At 27.9% G+C, this 18758-nt stretch overlaps 3 protein-coding genes across 7 annotated transcripts; 1 reads left to right on the top strand and 2 right to left on the bottom strand.

Annotated features, from left to right (window-relative positions):
- The first annotated feature begins 1720 nt into the window (after window positions 1-1720).
- Window positions 1721-5917, top strand: LOC136082039 (uncharacterized). The gene is made up of 2 exons (XM_065800594.1): window positions 1721-2502; window positions 5363-5917. The coding sequence occupies exons 1-2, from the start codon at window positions 1796-1798 to the stop codon at window positions 5829-5831; spliced, it is 1176 nt and encodes a 391-aa protein (XP_065656666.1). The 5' UTR covers window positions 1721-1795; the 3' UTR covers window positions 5832-5917.
- Window positions 5918-5945: 28 nt separating this feature from the next.
- LOC136082038 (uncharacterized) lies at window positions 5946-18758 on the bottom strand. Of its 5 annotated transcripts, none has more exons than XM_065800592.1 (4): window positions 18695-18733; window positions 18276-18345; window positions 16431-16523; window positions 5946-7926 (listed from the first exon to the last, which is right to left on the bottom strand). In XM_065800592.1, the coding sequence occupies exon 4, from the start codon at window positions 7545-7547 to the stop codon at window positions 6360-6362; it is 1188 nt and encodes a 395-aa protein (XP_065656664.1). In that variant the 5' UTR covers window positions 7548-7926; window positions 16431-16523; window positions 18276-18345; window positions 18695-18733; the 3' UTR covers window positions 5946-6359. The 5 variants fall into 5 exon arrangements, with proteins under 5 accessions (XP_065656664.1, XP_065656663.1, XP_065656662.1 ...); XM_065800591.1 differs by having other exon boundaries at window positions 18420-18722; XM_065800590.1 differs by lacking the exon at window positions 16431-16523 and having other exon boundaries at window positions 18695-18758.
- Window positions 10869-12734, bottom strand: LOC136081555 (uncharacterized). Its single transcript, XM_065798881.1, has 3 exons — window positions 12053-12734; window positions 11361-11957; window positions 10869-11212 (listed from the first exon to the last, which is right to left on the bottom strand). Exons 1-3 carry the CDS (start codon window positions 12732-12734, stop codon window positions 10869-10871), a joined length of 1623 nt encoding a protein of 540 aa, XP_065654953.1.

Below are 18758 nucleotides of genomic sequence, written 5' to 3'. Positions count from 1 at the left end.
AACCTATCGAGAACCTATGGGAGATCGTCAACCACAGAATTAATCGTGAAGGTGTTCGTAATAAGGATCAACTGCTTGAACAAATCCAAAAGGCCTGGGCAGCGATTCCACAAAGTTTCATTGATCACCTGATCGAATCTATGCCTCGAAGATGCAAAGCTGTGATTGACAACAAAGGATTCGCCACGAAATATTGATAGCGAAATACAGCTTGGTCAACATTTTGTCGAGTTGCACTTGTTTTGTCCAGAAGGAAATCAACTTTTTTAATACTTTTGATTAATTTATTAATTTTCGTGTACAAATAATGAACTTTGTGATGAATAAAACTTGAAGAACTTTGTCTCTAAACAGTTACATAGTTATTTCTCTAATTTGAAAAAATGCAGCATTTTTATATAAAGAAACTAAATTAGCATTATTTGGTTGCACTCGTTTTGTCTGATACTATATATATATATATATATATATATATATATATATATATATATATATATATATATATATATATATATATATATATATATATATATATATATATATATATATATATATATATATATATATATTTATATATATATATATATATATATATATATATATATATATATATATATATATATATATATAAAACAAATAACAAAATCTTTGCTTTTAAAATGCAAACTTTTTTTTTCTTTTCTTTTCTTATTTTTCTTAATTATTAATGCAAATAAAAATGAAGATATTATTTACAAGAATTAAATACGAAGTTTTCTAACTTTCAAAGAAAAGCGATCGTCAGTTATATTTTTATAAATAGTTTAAACTTTAAACTTTATGTATATAAAAAACTAAAATAATAATCAGATACTTAAACAACTCGTTTGCTGTTATTCTAAATTATTCAAACAGTTAGCGATATTATTTTTTGTCAACATTGAAGACGGATGGTTGATACCTAAAATTTTAGTTTGTATTTTATCAACAGAATAATAAATTTCTAAGGCTTCGTTATATTTTCCCATACCGCACAAACAGTTTGCGATATTATTTTTTGTTGTCATTGTATCTGGATGATTGATACCTAAAATTTCAGTTCGTATTTTATCAACAGAATAATAAATTTCTAAAGCATCGTTATATTTTCCCATAGCGTTCAAACAGCTTGCGATATTATTTTTTGTTGACATTGTATTTGGAGGGTTGATACCTAAAATTTCAGTTCGTATTTTATCAACAGAATAATAAATTTCTAAAGCATCGTTATATTTTCCCATAGCGTTCAAACAGCTTGCGATATTATTTTTTGTTGACATTGTATTTGGATGGTTGATACCTAAAATTTCAGTTCGTATTTTATCAACAGAATAATAAATTTCTAAAGCATCGTTATATTTTCCCATATCGTACAAACAGCATGCGATATTACTTTTTGTTGTCATTGTATCCGGATGGTTGATACCTAAAATTTCAGTTTGTATTTTATCAACAGAATAATAACTTTCGAAAGCTTCGTTATATTTTCCCATAGCGTACAAACAGTTTGCGATATTATGTTTTGTTCCCATTGTATCTGGATGGTTGATACCTAAAATTTCAGTTTGTATTTGTTCAACAGAATAATAAATTTCTAAAGCTTCGTTATTTTTTCCCACATCGTTCAAACAGAGTGCGATATTTAATTGAAAATAAATTAAATAAAATTTTAAATAAAACTTTTTTTTTTTGCGGAAAACGTTACAGTGAACAGACGCTTTTAAACAGCTCTTCAAATATCTATCAACCAAATATCAAAATAAAAGATAAATCTAAAATGTCAGTTACGCTTGTAGAAGTTAAAAAAATGCTAAAGGAAATGTTTTTAGAATATAGAAAAGAAATGGAAACGATGCTCAAACAACAACAACAAATATTTATAGATATCTTAAGCGCAAATACAAAAATAATTAACGAGAGACTTGACAAAGTAGAAGAAAACTCTAAAGAAAATGCAAACAAAATAAAGATAATGGTAAAAGATATCGAAGACATAAAATTGAGCTTAAACTTTCATGATGAAGTTTTTGACAAAAAACTCGCAACTATCCACAAGCAAAACAACGAACGAGTAGAAAAGGAAAACATTACAACGCAAAATATAAATGAAAAGCTAAGAAAGTTTGAAGATAGATCGAGAAGAAATAATTTAAGAATAGACGGATTACCAGAAAGTGTGAAAGAAACATGGAATGAAACTGAGGAGAAAGTTAAATTATTTTTAGTAAATAAATTGGGACTAAATGAAATAGAAATCGAACGAGCTCATCGAAACGGAGTCAGAAAAGAAGGATCCTCTAGAACAGTTATAATGAAGTTGTTAAGATACAATGATAAAACGAAAATTCTAAAAGAGTCATATAGACTAAAAGGTACAAAGACTTATATAAACGAAGATTTTTCCCATGAGACTGTCAATATTAGGAAAAGACTCCTGGCTGAAGTAAAAGAAAGACGCAATAATGGTGAAAATGTTGGTTTAAGGTATGACAAAATTATTAAATTAAATAATATCCAAAAAAAATAACCCTTATTTCTGATATTTATATCTTAGCGTATATATATATATATATGTATATGTGTATGGGTATGTGTGTGTGTGTATATATGTATATATGTATGTGTATATATGTATATGTATATATATATATATATATATATATATGTGTGTATATGTGTATGTGTGTATATATATGTATATATGTGTGTGTATGTATATGTATGCGTGTAGGTTTTTAAACTGTTAAATTTTTAATTATGGCAATGACGGAAACAAAATATTTTGAAATTTTTGATAAAGAAAACACTCTTCTTCTGAACAATAACAACGACCCGGACAAAAATTTTTTTGAAAACAACTCATTTAAGTCTAATTACTACAGCATCGAAGAATTATCTTGTTTTATAAATGCGTCACAAAATACATTTTCAGCGCTGACATTAAATATACGCAGCATGAGTAAAAACTTTGAAAACTTTAAAGATATGCTAAAAGACATAAGTCACGAATTTACGGTAATATGCCTTTTAGAAACATGGTGCAAAGACGAAAATACCATAAACTCAAATTTTCAATTACAAGGATATAAAGCTCTCCATCAAACTCGTAGTAGAGGTACTGGCGGAGGAATATGTTTCTACATACATAATACAATACACTTTAAAAAAGTAGAAAGTCTCAGCATACTGAACGCAAACTGTGAACTTTTCACGGTTGAATTAACAAACCAAAATAAAGCAAATGCGTATATAAGTGGCTTATATAGGCCGCCAGATGGCAATATAAAATCTTTTAAAAAACATATAAATCTGTACCTAAAACTGGCTAAAAATAAGCGCTTATATATAATGGGAGATACTAATTTGGATCTTTTAAAAATAAAAACTAAAAAAATGTCAAATGCTTTTTAAATAATCTCTTACAGCACGGCGTAGTACCCTTAATAAATAGGCCGACTCGAGTAACTCTCCAAACCGCTACCCTCATCGATAACATATTTACAAATAATACTATAAAATTTAACATTCAAAGCGGAATAATAAAATCTGACATAAGTGACCATTTTCCAATATTTTTTCTACTTAACAATTTCAACAACAAAAAAGAAAACAAAACAATGATTGTAACAAAAAGGCAAATAAATCAAACAAATTTAACAAAGTTCCGAAGCAACTTAGCAATGGAAAACTGGGATCAGGTTGTTAATTGCAAAGATACTAACACAGCTTACAATATTTTTAAACTCACTTTTGCAAGTTTGTACGAAAAAGCGTTTCCGAAGCTTGAACAGTTAACTAAACTCAAAAACCTTATAAGTCCTTGGATGACAAAAGGTCTTATCAAATCTTCAAAAAAAAAACAAAAGCTTTATGAAAAGTTTTTGAAAAAAAAGACTTATAAAAACGAAAAAATATATAAACAATACAAAAATCTATTTGAAAAATTAAAAAAGCATTCAAAAAAAAACTATTATTGCAATTTATTAGAAAACTATAGCGGTAACACAAAAAAAACATGGGGCGTAATTAAAGAGGTAACAGGGAAAAAAAAAGATGCCACAAAAGTATTCCCGCAATACTTAAAAACAGATGAGAATGATACAGTAGCCAATAAGGCAATAGATATTGCAGAGAAATTTAATAATTATTTCATAAAAATTGGGGAAAAACTAGCTAATAAAATAACTCCTGGAAAAAAATGTTATAAATCGTATTTAGAAAAAAAAACGTCAGTTATGAACGAGCTTGATATAATTCCGGATGAGCTTAAAAAAGCATTTAATACCTTACAACAAAACAAAAGTCCAGGTCTAGATGACATTAGCGTGAACGTTGTAAAAAATGTCTACGATATTATTGAATATCCCCTTCTGCATATCTGTAATCTGTCTTTAAAAAATGGGGTATTCCCTGATCAGCTAAAGCTAGCAAAAGTTGTTCCTATATTTAAAAGCGGAGATGATTCTATAGCTTCTAACTACAGGCCTATTTCTATTTTATCATGCATTTCAAAAATATTAGAGCGCATAATGCACAATAGGCTTTACAACTACCTGTTAAACCACCACCTGCTTTATAATAACCAATATGGTTTTCAAAAACACCATTCAACAGAACACGCTATAGCCAAACTTGTCAACGAAATTTTAAATGGGTTTGACAACAATAAATACACTCTTGGGGTTTTTCTCGATCTTTCAAAAGCGTTTGACACAGTTGACCATGAGATTCTTCTTTATAAACTGTATAATTATGGAATAAGAAATAACAATTTAAAATGGTTTCGCTCTTACCTTAATAATCGGAAACAAGCTTTATCATATGACAACACTGTAACACGACTTAAAAACATTACTTGTGGGGTCCCACAAGGATCAATTCTTGGTCCATTGTTATTCCTCGTTTACATTAACGATATCTACTTATCTTCTAACATACTTAACTTTGTCCTTTTTGCTGATGATACGCAAGTATTCTTTAGCCACACAAACATTAGCCTATTATTTAACACTGTTAATCAAGAACTTGAGAACCTGAACGAATGGTTTAAGGCTAACAAACTCTCTTTAAATGTCGAAAAAAGTAAATATATTCTTTTTACAAAATTATCAAAATCTGAAACCCTCCCCTTAAAACTACCTGATTTACTAATTGATAAAACAAAACTTAAACGAGAATACTCAATCAAGTTTTTAGGCGTAATTCTTAATGAACATATTAGCTGGAGTAATCATATCAAAGTAATAGAAAATAAAATATCTAAAATTATTGGTATTATGTATAAAACAAAACATCTCCTGAACGCAAATTGTTTAAAAAATATTTATTTTGCATTTATTCATAGCTACATCAGCTACTGCAACGTTATCTGGGCAAGTACTTATCCTTCAAAGTTAAATACAATCTACAAAATACAAAAACGAGCAAGTCGCTTGATATTAAATGCAAATAAATACGCTAGTGCCAGACCACTACTAAGAGAAATTGGAGTGCCTAATGTCTATGAAATAAATATTCTTAATATACTTATTTTTATGTTCAAGTTTAAAAATGGTATGCTACCAAGCATTTTCCAAACTTACTTTTTTTCTTTAAACCACAAATACGAAACTAAATACTCAATAAATAACTTTTTTATACCTAAAACATTATTAAAACAAGCTGATTTTTCGATATCTTGCCGAGGGCCGCGGTTATGGAACTTGGTTTTAACGAGTAATATAAAAACTTTAACCTCAACTCAACAATTTAAACGTGCAACAAAACAACACTTATTTGATTTTGATACAAAGCAATTACTATCTTTTTATTAAAAATTTTGATAATGTTATTTAATTAATATCTAATAAATTGACGCAACATGTTAATTATATTGTATGGTACTTAAAACATGTTTGATATTATTCTATATTATAATAATAACGCAATTTGTAAATGCAATATTTATTATAACTTACGCCATTTGTAGATGGAATATAAAACAGAATTTATTTGGTTTTGTATGTATATATGAACGGACTTATATTTGCATGTATGTGTGTGTGTGTGTGTGTGTGTGTGCGTGTATAATAAAAATAAAAGTAGAATAAAATAGAGAATTAAAAATAATAATAATTTTAAAAAATAATTAAAAAAATTTTTTTTTCTTCTTCTTTTTTTTCTGCAAATAGTAAATTGATTGTTAAATCAGTTTTCTCTTTAGTTTCTACTTTCCTTTTTCATTTTTATCGGCTGAATTTTTTAGTTATATTAACGGGGCTGGATGATAAGACCATGTCTTCTGCCGGCTCCGGTCGAAACTTTAATGTTATATTTTTATGTTGTAAAAACATTGTAAAAGCTTATTTCTTTTTAATGACGAAATAAATAAATAAATAAATATTATTTTTTGTTGTCAATGTATCCGGATGGTTGATACCTAAAATTTCAGTTTGTGTTTTATCAACAGAATAATAAATTTTTAAAGCTTCGTTATATTTTCCCATATCGTTCAAACAGAGTGCGATATTATTTTTTGTTCCCATTGTATTCGGATGGTTGATACCTAAAATTTCAGTTATTATTTTATCAACAGAATAATAAATTTCTAAAGCTTCCTTATATTTTCCCATATGGTACAAACAGATTGCAATATTAAATTTTGTATTAAGCGTGAGTTTACTATTTTCACCATAAGTTTCTGTATTAAATTTTTGAATAACTTTTAATATTTCGATTGCTTCTTCAAATAAACCTTTACATACTAATAATTTTTGAATAGAAGTCGTCATACTGTGGAAGGTTTTCAAAATTTTTTCTTCGTTATTACGAAACAAATAGATAAAATGATAAACAAAATATTTTCCGTAATCCACGTGATCTTTTATTTTGTTCATTTTAACTTGAAAATAATTTTCTATTAGATCAAAAAATGTATTTATACTAGAATTTCTCTTTTGAAAACATCTACATGTTAACTGTGTAAGTTCGTGTATTGTATATTTTTTATCATCAAAACAGTTTAATAAAGAATAACTCATTAGTAATCCAACGGTTTCATCTATTAAAGATTCGTCGTTTATTTCCATGTGGTTTGAAATTTCTGTTATAAACTGTTTATTGATGTTTTGACTGTCGCAATGAGATAAACAATTTAATATTTTAAATGGAAATGAATTAGTTTTTTCTAATTTGATTAAAACTAAGTTAATTGCTTTTATTGCAGACTTTGATTCTTCTTCGGTTGGAAAGTTATCATTGTCTAATATTTCTGATGGTTTTGCTCTATATAGATCTATGAATTTTTCTATCGAAATTTTATGTATATTTATATATTTTATTGCCTGAGTAATTAAAAACGGATGATAACCAAGTTCTTCAATTAAGTTTCTTATGTTTTCATCAGTGTTTTCTTTAATATTATTTTTAACATAAGCAAATGCTTCTTCAGAAGAAAAAACATCAACTAGTATTTTATTTACGTTATTCGACCACGTTCTCCATTGGGAGGTAATCAACGTAAATGAATTCGGTTTTCTTGAAATGTACATAGATAAATTTTTAACACTTTCATCGTCGACATTGTCAAAAATATACAAAGTTTTTTTTTTTTATAATAGTTGTGAATTTTTTCAACAATTACTTTTATATTAAAATATTCACCTTTTGAATCATGAACTTCAAATCCTAATATTTGGCATTGGTTTCTCATTGAAGTTTGTAACATTCCAAATGCTGCGTCAATCCAAATAATGTGTTTATAGAAGTTATAAGATATTTCACAATAGTTTCTGGCAATATGTGTCTTTCCGACACCCGACATTCCATATAATACTAAAGTTGACTTATTTGCATCTTGTAAAAAATAATTTTGAATTTCGCGGAGTAGTTTTTCGCGTGAAAATAAGTTTTCTGAAAAAGGTTGAATGACTAAAAATAAACGATTAGATTAACTTAACATTATCTCAAATAAAATAAATCTAAAATTTAGTAGAAAGCTTTAACGCTTTGCTATATTTTTCTTTTAGTTTCTTAAACGTAACTTTTAACGCCTTTATATTAGCGTATTATTCTGAAATTAAAAGTCTTTAAAAATGTATATAAAATTATACCAATTTAAAAAAAGTTTTTGAATATATTGTAACAATTTTATAGATTGAAAAAGGTTTTGTAAACAAAGCTTTGTAAACTTAACAACTTGAAAAACATCAAGTAACTATTGTTACTCTAGAGAATACAAATAAAATTACAATTTAACTTTGCACTAAATTTGAGTTTTGGAGTTTAAAAATCGGCCTATGAAAAAAAACATTTATATATATATATATATATATATATATATATATATATATATATATATATATATATATATATATATATATATATATATATATATATATATAATATATATATATATATATATATATATATATAATATATATATATATATATATATATATATATATATATATATATATATATATATTTTTAAACATGTTCGCTTCCAACAAGGCTGCAAGCAGCCACTAATTAAAGTTGGAAGTTACTGAAAGGAAAAAGATGAAGACTGTAGAGCAAGATAACGATTGACGGACGACTTAAAGGATTGCAAATTATATGAATCAGAAAAACAAGATGAAGGAAGCGAATTCCGAAGAGCTGATGTTCGAGGAAAAAAACTAGAAGATTAAGCGTTTTTGGAGCACTTAGGAACAGTTACAGAAAAAGGATGAGACTTAATTGAATGACGAGTAACACGCGAATGAATTTTAGTAGATGGCACAAGAGACGCTAGCTCCTTTGAGCAGTGCCCATTATAGTATTAGTAGAAAAGAGAAAGAGAAGCAACATTACGACGATGTGATAATGGTTAGAGGTTGGCTGTATGGAGGTTGGCTATATATATATATATATATATATATATATATATATATATATATATATATATATATATATATATATTAATCAGGAGTGCCGCCAGCATATTTTGGTTTTCGAGATATCTAATTTCCAGACATGGAGCAAACTCCATACATTTCTATGTTTATACTTATGTCAAATAAGGATGCTTTGCAAAAAATTGAGATATTGGAGTCTGGGAACAAAAAGCCATAAAATATTAGCCCCCTCTGCCCCAAACATGAGAGCAACAAGTTAATGAAATTTTTCAAACTATTTTCAACTAGACTTATATTCATCAATAAGTTTTAAATTTCATAGCAATATACTTTAGCGTTCAAAAAATATGAACATATAAAGTTTAAACCCACCTCAATTTGAGGGAGTTTCAAATTTTATATGGTCATAATTTTTGAATGCTGAGAAATTATGAAACATAAAATTTCGTGATGAATGTAAGTCTAGTTGATAATAGTAAAAAAAATATTTCATCAACTTGTTGCTCTCACGTTTGGGGCAGAGGAGGCTAAACTTTTGGGTATTTTTTGTTCATAGGCTCCAATCATTGCAATTTTTTTTTAAAGCAAAGCATTTGACATAAGTATAAACATATAAATGTTTGCAGTTTGCTCCATGTCTGAAAGTTAGATTCTTGAAGACCAAAAAATGCTGGCGCCACCCCTGATTTTTTTTACTAATTATTAAAAGTGTATAAATTATTTAATTAATTAATAACAAAATTATATAATATAACTTTGAATTAAGTTTATGAAAATAAACAAAAGTATAGGTAGATTTAATTATCAAGTTGAAGAAAATCAGCACCGTTCGAGTTCAAACCCTACCTATTTATGGCAAAGAACGGTACAATTATTACTGCCTAATCTCCCGGTAATAACTTGCAAAAAACTCGGAATGCTTCACAAATAAAGAAACTACCAATAGATGTAAAATTCAATCCAACAGCATTTAAAAAAGAAGATGAGGAATACTCTCAGAACAATTTGGTTTTGTTAAAAAAAGAAATAACAACTACTGTCTCAACACAACTAAGAAGCTATTTCCAATAACCGAAGACATTCCCAAATCCGAAAACATACCAAAACAGAGGAAGATGTCCTATAGAATTATGGAGGCAATATTAAAACAGTCTAGAACACAAACAGTAAAACATTTCTTTTACAAAAGAAAGGGAAAATGTGAGAATTTTATTGTAATTTTCTGAAGTCATTATATAGTAAGTAAGCATTAATAAAGGTTGTAGTTCATCGTCAAAATATGGTGCAAGAAATGCAAAATTAGTTTAACTTTGTTTTGCATATTGATTCATATAAAAAAATGTTATTTCTAAGTATATATGTAATTAATTGGTTTTTCAATTTTTCAGCTTTTTCAGTTTATATTAATGTTTATCTTTGTCAGCCTTGTGTCACTTTGGTTGAATCATGCTAAAATGTTGATATATTTTTTTTATATAGGGATTTTCAGGTCCTTATCGAATTGGCTTTTGACTAATAATTTAAATAAGGGTTTGTTTGTTTTTTTTAATTTATTGACATTTTGTTTTTTTCTATTTTATATTTTTTTATTACATTTTTTATATTTATTTATTCCTTTGTAACTCTTTGTTTTTATCTCTTCAAAAAGAAAGTGTCATTTTATGTTGCATTATTGCATTGGTTTATATATATTAAAAAAACAACTATCTAAGCGTTTTTCAACCTTTCGTTCTATTACATAAAATCGTATATAAATACAAAGTTATAATTCCGATGACAATTATAAAACTACAATAGTCATTAAAATTAATGACCATAAATGAATGTGTGACTTTCTTCACATTTTTTTTGACGTGACTTTTACCACGTACACGTAATAATTTTAATTCATCAACTTTAATAGAACATGCCCTCTTGGTGAATTAACTCATAAGTCTAATCGTTGTGGGGCTCTTACTATTCGTCCAGAGCGCGTTATCGTTTGTTCGTTGCATTCTTGTTAGTCATTTCGAACTTGAACGGCATCCTCGTTATATCTTCCTTTACCATTACTTTATCTTTTGGTATATCAAGACCATCGTTTAATGAGTCATTTTTATGAGAGTCTGGAATACGGCGACGCAAGAGTGAGATCTGTCGTGGGAATACCCTATTTGCGGTTTCGACGTCAAACGACCAGGTATTTTGCTTTCGTACGATACCAGGTATCCAAGACTGATCACATTTTGTCTCTTGAGCTGGTTTTACCCAAACATTGTCACCTTCCTTGAATATGTTGTCTACTTCATATTTTTCGGCTTTCTTACGTGAATCGACACCTGGAATAAACGACGTTTGTTTTTGCTTAAATTGCTGCGATCGACTTTTACTACAGTTTGATGATATACAGTAATACTGCCAGAGCAATTGAGCAACGTGAGCGGGCGACTGTTCTTTTTATTGTTCTGTGTATGCGTTCAACGATACCATTGCCTTGGGCTCGATGAGCTGCTCGATTTTCTAAATCAACGTCCCATTCGTCAGCAAACCTTGTTAGCATGTGTGAACGAAATTCATTGTCCATTAGAAGGCAAACTGGTGGTCCAAATAAGGAAAATATTTCTTCCAGCTTTCCAATAATTTCAGCTGCTGTTTTGGTTACCAGTTTACGCCACACTCTATACGGTGATGGGCCGCAGTCAATCATTGATAGGTATAGTTCTACACCTACATGCGTTACATCGAGGGCAACCCGATTCCAGTTCTGCTTTACACTCAGCTGACCATGCTTCCATTTTACGGAATAAGGATCGATGGAGTTGCACTGGTTACAACTTGCAATTACTGTTGACACTTCCTTACGTGATACATTCTGGTTGTTTCGTAAACAAAGTTGCAATGTTCGATCGACACCAAAATGACCAACTGAGTGAACTTTCCATATGTCTTTCTGTTGGATTAATCCGGTTGCACACACTGTTCTGCACCATTTTTGAGGGATTCGTGAAAGTCGATTAGCCAGATTTAGCTCAGGTGGAATCCATTGTACACTAATCTTAATATCTTTTGCTATTTCCCCCGAGTCTTCACGCGATATTCTTCTTTTACAACTGTGTTTAACCATCCCACGGTGCTCTTGCTATCGCTGTATACTGTGAGTTCTTTTATATCCCATTTACTGGCTAAATTTAACCCTCGAAGTATCGAATCTAGTTCACTTATATTAATATGGTGCGTATCACTCGTCGGTCGTAGCCATGCTGCATCTTCAATAACTACTCCTCCAATTAAAAGAACTACACCCAGTCCTATGGATGATGCATCACAGTAAAGCTCAGCTTTTCCATTCACTGGTACCAGCCATTTCCCACCAACTGAGTCCTCTTTTTTCAAACGGTGAAGCAACTCATTCATTTTTTCTTTGCAATCTTCAGAAACATACTCATTCCATGGAATATTTCCAGCTAATCGTTTGATATATGAAGCTTGTAAACGCAAACTTCCTGCCACCGGGTAATGTCCTATAAGTTTACCTAAATTGCTAAAAAGTTGTGATCGAGTGACTGCATTTGAAGATTCGAATTGTACTACATTGTCCCGCTTCCCTATCAGTTCCCCATTTTTATTTCGTTCAACTCTCAAACCTAAAACACGTCCTTTTTCTAGGTCTTCTAAAGGTTTACACTGCAACCCAAATTTCTCAAGATGCTTCGTGACATATTCAGCTGTTTCTACACTTTCATCCACAAATATATCATCGATGTAATTATCACATGCTTTCTTCACAATAGAATTCATATTGAGCACGTGACGAAGAATTGTAGTCATTATTGTTGGAGCCACGTTGATACCAAAACACATTCTGGTAAAACAATACCATTCCCCATTTATAATCACAGTTTGATATGGTCACAGTTTTTTGTCAATGTGAATTTGAAGGTAGGCTTTCTTAAGATCAAGAATTTTTGCACTCTCAATTTTTCTCCAACGACGCAGTTTCTCTTGACAAACGTCGGCATTCGCTGTGTGACAATTTACAAATTCATTGAGAGCTCGGAAGTCTCCCACTGGGCGTATCTTTCTACCTTTATTTTCTTGCACGACACACATTAGCGGTATCAATACTTTAGGTGGTCCCAATGCTTGCTCGTTATACGGCACAAGAATGCCAGAGTTGATCCATTCATTTATTTCTTTTCGCGGATCGTATTATTAATTGCGGGCTCTTTATTCCAGTTCCATAATGCCGTCCACTTTTTTCCGTCGAACTTTGCCGAAAAATCCTGATGTTTTATTTCGTTGTTTTTGTTTAATTCTTTCTCTTCGTTTATTTCGTTATATTCGTTTATTTCGTTATATTCGTTTATTTCGTTATATTCATTTATTTCGTTCTCTTCGTTTATTTCGTTCTCTTCGTTTGCTTCGTTCTCTTCGTTTAATTCGTTCTTTTCGTTTATTTTGTTCTTTTTACTTCTTATATAATTTGCACCACATTTTGCCATGTCACATGCTAACATTCGGACGGTACGGTTTTTATCACCATAGATTACGGCTCCTCCGAATTTTTCAATAGCATCCATTCCAAAAATCAAATCAAACCCGAATGGTTTGTCCTTTACAATTAACGAATTAACCATCCGATATATTCCATCAATTTCCAATTTGATTACCATTTCACCTAGTACCTGTACAGTTCCTCCCAAAGTTGTGATGAATTTTTCACTTTTTGAAACAAGTCCACGTGTAGATTCAGCATGGACCACTGTAATTGAGCATCCAGAATCAATTAATGCTGTTCAGAACATTCCGTTTATTTTAACTTTTAATGATGGCAACGCTGTTTCAGGGAGATAACTGGATGCCATTATTTCCAAATTCTCCCTTTTCCTTTTAAACCTTGCAATCGTTTGATGCAGTCTTTGGTTCGATGATTGTGTGAACAGTTCTTGCATTTTGCCTTGCAGTCCCGTGCATAATGTCCGAATTTCCCACAATTAAAACATGTTATTTTATTTGTTCCGGCAAAACCAGTTGTTTGGAGAAGTAGCGATGTTGCTGCAACCATCACATTATCGGAACCATCCAACTGTCTGGCTTCTTGAGTCACTCGCTCTAAAGTAACAGCAACCTCAACAGCCTTTGCAAATGTAAGTTCTTCAGGTTCCAGTAATAGCCGCTTGATCGTAGCTCCATCATTAAAGCCAGTGATAAATTGATCGCGCATCCTGTCATCTCTATTCGTAAATTTGCATCCCTCAGCAGCTCTTGCAATCCATCGTGAAAAATCCGTCACACTCTCGTTACTTGCTTTTTTAATTATTGCAAATTCAAAGCGTAGTATTAACGATGACTTTGGTTTAAAAAGCTTCATAATGTTTTCCTCGATCTCTTCGTAGGTCACTGAATCGTCTTCTGGGTATGCCGGCAAGCATAGATCTTCTAATGCAGAATAAATGCGTGGTGGCAAACATGTTAATGTTATCGTTTTTCTCTTCGCTTCGTCAATGTCCATTGCTGCAATATACGTTCGCAGTTGACGGATAAACCGTTGATGGTTGCCATCAAATACCGGGGGCATAATTGCAGAAATAGCTTGTTGCATTATTGCATTGGTTTATATATATTAAAAAAACAACTATCTAAGCGTTTTTCAACCTTTCGTTCTATTACATAAAATCGTATATAAATACAAAGTTATAATTCCTATGACAATTATAAAACTACAATAGTCATTAAAATTAATGACCATAAATGAATGCGTGACTTTCATCACGTTTATCTACGTGACTTTTACCACGTATACGTTATAATTTTAATTCACCAACTTTAATAGAACACTTTATGTATATTAGTAACATTTATATATGCTGTTCGTATTTATTTATTTTTTACGGAATAAATTCTTGGAGCTTGGTCACAAATTATGTCTTCTTTTTGCTCTGGTCATCTGTATTTATATTGAAATATTATATGTATTTATATATTTAAACATAGCAATGTCATAATTTATACATTGTTACCTAAACTATGCAAGTATTCCTTGGTGCAGCACCAACGTTACAAAAATAAATAAGCTTAGGATTATTACAAATGAAAGTTGACTCTCCCATACAAAAATACTTTTTAGTAAACTTAATATATTAAATGTTTTCAAATTAAATCTTCATCAAATTTTTATATTTATGTTTAAACTTGATAAAAGACGACATTGCCTTTATTTTAATCAATATATAAAAAAATAAATCATGTATACTGCACAAGATTCTCAAAAAATAACTTTAGTCAATCCAAAACCTATTATTCAGCCACTAAATACTCAATTACAAATCGAGGACCTAAATTATGGAAAACACTTTATAATGATGGTCTTAAAACACTCTCTTTGATTAACCAATTTAAAACAAAACTTAGGCAAATTCTTTTACTAAACGACAATAAATTAAATTTCTTCTAAGGCGTTAAATAAGAGTACTCTTATGATTTGATTCATATAATTATGAATATATTTATTAATTTATATTGTAAATTTTTACACGATTTAATTTTATCATTTGTTTATTACTGAGACTGTAATAAAGTTTATACTATATATTCTTGAAATCTTATGTAAAAAGTACACTTAATTGTTTGCCATGTATTTATATGTGAGTGTGTGCATTCACTTTTTATCTTTTTGGTTTTTGTTATCTATATATATATATATATATATATATATATATATATATATATATATATATATATATATATATATATATATATATAGATAACAAATATATATATATATATATATATATATATATATATATATATATATATATATATATATATATATATATATATATATATATATGTATATATATTTATATATATTATAACATGTTTTAATTACATTTTAAAATTTTTTATTTTCTTAATTATTCTCAATCTAACAAAATAAATTTAAAAAAAAGGGGCCTAGTGATAAGAAAACTATAATCTTCTTTTTGCTCCTGTCATGTAAATTATTATTTAAATACTTAGTTATAATAATTATTGCCAAACGGCGAAATATATATATATAAAATAAATATATATAAATATATATAAATATATTAAAAAAATAATAATAATTTATTATAATAATAATATATATATATATATATATATATATATATATATATATATATATATATATATATATATATATATATATATATATATAATAATAATATATATATATATATATATGTAAATATATATATATATATATATATATATATATATATATATATATATATATATATATATATATATATATATATATATATATATGTATTAAAATGTATAAAATATATTTAAAAAAAAAGAAAAAGAAATAGAAGAATAAAATGTAAAAAATAATTTATTTTTAAACTTTTTTTTATTTATGTATTTCTATCTTTCTTTATTTAAAATATAATTTTTAAGAAAATTAACTAAATGGACACTTTTTTATCCACCTTCAAAAAAACAGAAACTGCCTCATATCATGCCAGACCTTTTAATTGATAATATAATAATAAAAAGAAAAAAAGTTACTAAGTTTCTTGGAGTATATATTGATGAGAATCTATCTTGGAGAAATCATATTGATAATACCTCCAATAAAATCGCTAAATGCATCGGAATTCTCTATAAAGCAAGAAATGTATTATGTAAACACCAGTTAACACAATTATATTATTCATTTATACATTGTCATATAAACTACGCGAATATTATATGGGGAAGCACTCATAGAACAAAATTAAAATCTCTTTACCTTCATCAGAAACACGCAGCTCGCGCAATAAATTTTAAAAATCGGTTTTTTCATACGAAACAACTTTTTAAAGAAATGAATATTTTAAATATATATCAACAAAATGTCTTTAACATTTTATGTTTCATGTTTAAATGTAGAGAAAATTTGTTGCCAAACGTATTACAAAATCTTTATTGTATGAAACCTAAAAACAAATATAATCTTCGAATTAATAACAATCTTACTGCCCCTTTTTGCCATAAAAGCAAAGACCAGTTTTTTGTTTCTTATCGAGGTCCTTATCTCTGGAACAAAATAGTCTTACCAAATTTTGATTTTTCTACCCAACTGACTTTTGCTTCATTCAAACAAAAACTTAAAAGAATTATATTTTTAATTGAAAATATTTTGATTTATTTTTAATTGTTTTTTTGTTTTGTTTGTTTGTTTGTTTGTTCGTAGTTGTTCTATTTTGTATATTTTATTTATTTTTTAATCTTGGCTTTTTAAAATTTTATCTTGGTTTTTACATGTTTTTGCATAAAGTTGTATTATTATTATTATTTCACTTAAGACATTGTATTTTTATCAAAAATTAACCATATATTGTAAAGGGCTTCATGACAAGATCCACATGATCTTCTAGAAGTCCTGTCGTTACTAATGTAAAAATTGTAAAATATAATTGGTTATTGTAATATTTTTAAACGGCAAAATATTAAAGAAAAAAAAAAAAAAAAAAAAAAAAAAATTTAATTAATATTTTAAAGATTTTGTATTATCTTATACGGTTTTAAAAGCTATGCTATGTATGGTATTACGGGGCCTAGTGATAAGCCAACTTTAATCTTCTTTTTGCTCCTGTCATGCAAATTATTATTTAAATACTTAGTTATTGTAATTATTGCCAAACGGCGAAATATATATATATAAATATATTAAAAAATAATAATAATCATAATAATTTAAATAGCTGTTAATAAATGAGTAATAATAATGAAGTTGTGTTAAAACATTTTTTTTATTAGGATCTTGATTTATGTTTAACTCTGTTATTTTTTTCCACGTAAGATTCTCATCGAGAACTACTCCAAAAAATTTATTTTAACCTCTTTTTATTTCAATTTTAACAATATAAATTTTATGCTAATTTTGAGTATATAGCGTCTTTTAGGGAGCAAATGGAAAACAACTCATTTAGTTTTAATAATGCAATGAGTTATTTAAAATGTTCCACGTAAAAAAAAACTTGACTTATAAAATATAGTACGTAGACAGTGGCGCGCCTTTTAGAGTTTTTAAATTTAAGTTTGACTAGAAATGAATTTCCCAGTTCCAAATTATGCCTAATTTAAGTTATATGTCCACATAAATTTTTGTGACATTTTATTATTGTCTTGTCTACACGAATATTAAAAGATACTTCTGCTCGTCATTTCAACAGAGAAGTCTTAAAAAAAATATTTTTGAGTTTTATTTAAAAACACAAACTACATTTATAAAAAGAAATCAAAAACTTTTTTTTTTTCCTTTTTCATGCCCAAAATGCAACTAATATTAATAATAACAATAATAATAATAGTAGTAATAATAACAATAATAACAACAATAAAAAAACTGGCTGTTATATAAAAAATTACCCATAAATGAACTAAATTTATGGCAATCTTCTTGATTTGATTCCATTTAGTTTTGAAAACTAAAGTTATGCTAAAAAATTATATAAAGTATGAGTAAATGTAATAAAATTAATCAAATCTAAAAGTTACATAATATTAACTTACAGAAAATAAATGATACTTCTTTTCTAATCTTCACAAACAATAAGATATACAAAAAACGTTATAGCTGTATATATACCTACTTTTCAACATTTGAGTTTATTTGAAGTAAAAGTTTTTAACTTTAAAAATTAAAATTATGAGAATGCTTTTAGACATTAAATACATTAAAATGTACTTAATACCTGAAAGCTAAACCTTGTTTACTTATATGTTATTATTTGTCGAAAATAAAATGTATGTTTAATTTTTCATAAAACAATAATAAACATTTTTACCATTTAACGTGAAAACTCATGATACGAAATAATCCACTTTAATTAAAAGTTAGTTAGATCATAC

The sequence above is a fragment of the Hydra vulgaris genome, chromosome 06 (genome assembly GCF_038396675.1).
Source record: "Hydra vulgaris chromosome 06, alternate assembly HydraT2T_AEP".
Classification (NCBI taxonomy): Eukaryota; Metazoa; Cnidaria; class Hydrozoa; order Anthoathecata; family Hydridae; genus Hydra; species Hydra vulgaris.
Note: the sequence above shows the minus strand (reverse complement) of the source record. Positions and strands in the feature narration are given on the sequence as shown.

What these genes read in the sequence shown, in the direction of transcription:
- LOC136081555 (XM_065798881.1), bottom strand. Translation starts at nt 12,734, where the DNA reads ATGTGTTTTGGTATCAACGTGGCTCCAACAATAATGACTACAATTCTT. An exon ending in TCGAGGGTTAAATTTAGCCA is followed by an intron (nt 11,958 to 12,052) that starts GTAAATGGGATA and finishes TATCGCGTGAAG; the next exon opens with ACTCGGGGGAAATAGCAAAA. An exon ending in TCATCGAGCCCAAGGCAATG is followed by an intron (nt 11,213 to 11,360) that starts GTATCGTTGAAC and finishes CGTTTATTCCAG; the next exon opens with GTGTCGATTCACGTAAGAAA.
- LOC136082039 (XM_065800594.1), top strand. Translation starts at nt 1,796, where the DNA reads ATGTCAGTTACGCTTGTAGAAGTTAAAAAAATGCTAAAGGAAATGTTT. An exon ending in GGTGAAAATGTTGGTTTAAG is followed by an intron (nt 2,503 to 5,362) that starts GTATGACAAAAT and finishes ATTTATTCATAG; the next exon opens with CTACATCAGCTACTGCAACG.
- LOC136082038 (XM_065800590.1), bottom strand. Translation starts at nt 7,547, where the DNA reads ATGTACATTTCAAGAAAACCGAATTCATTTACGTTGATTACCTCCCAA.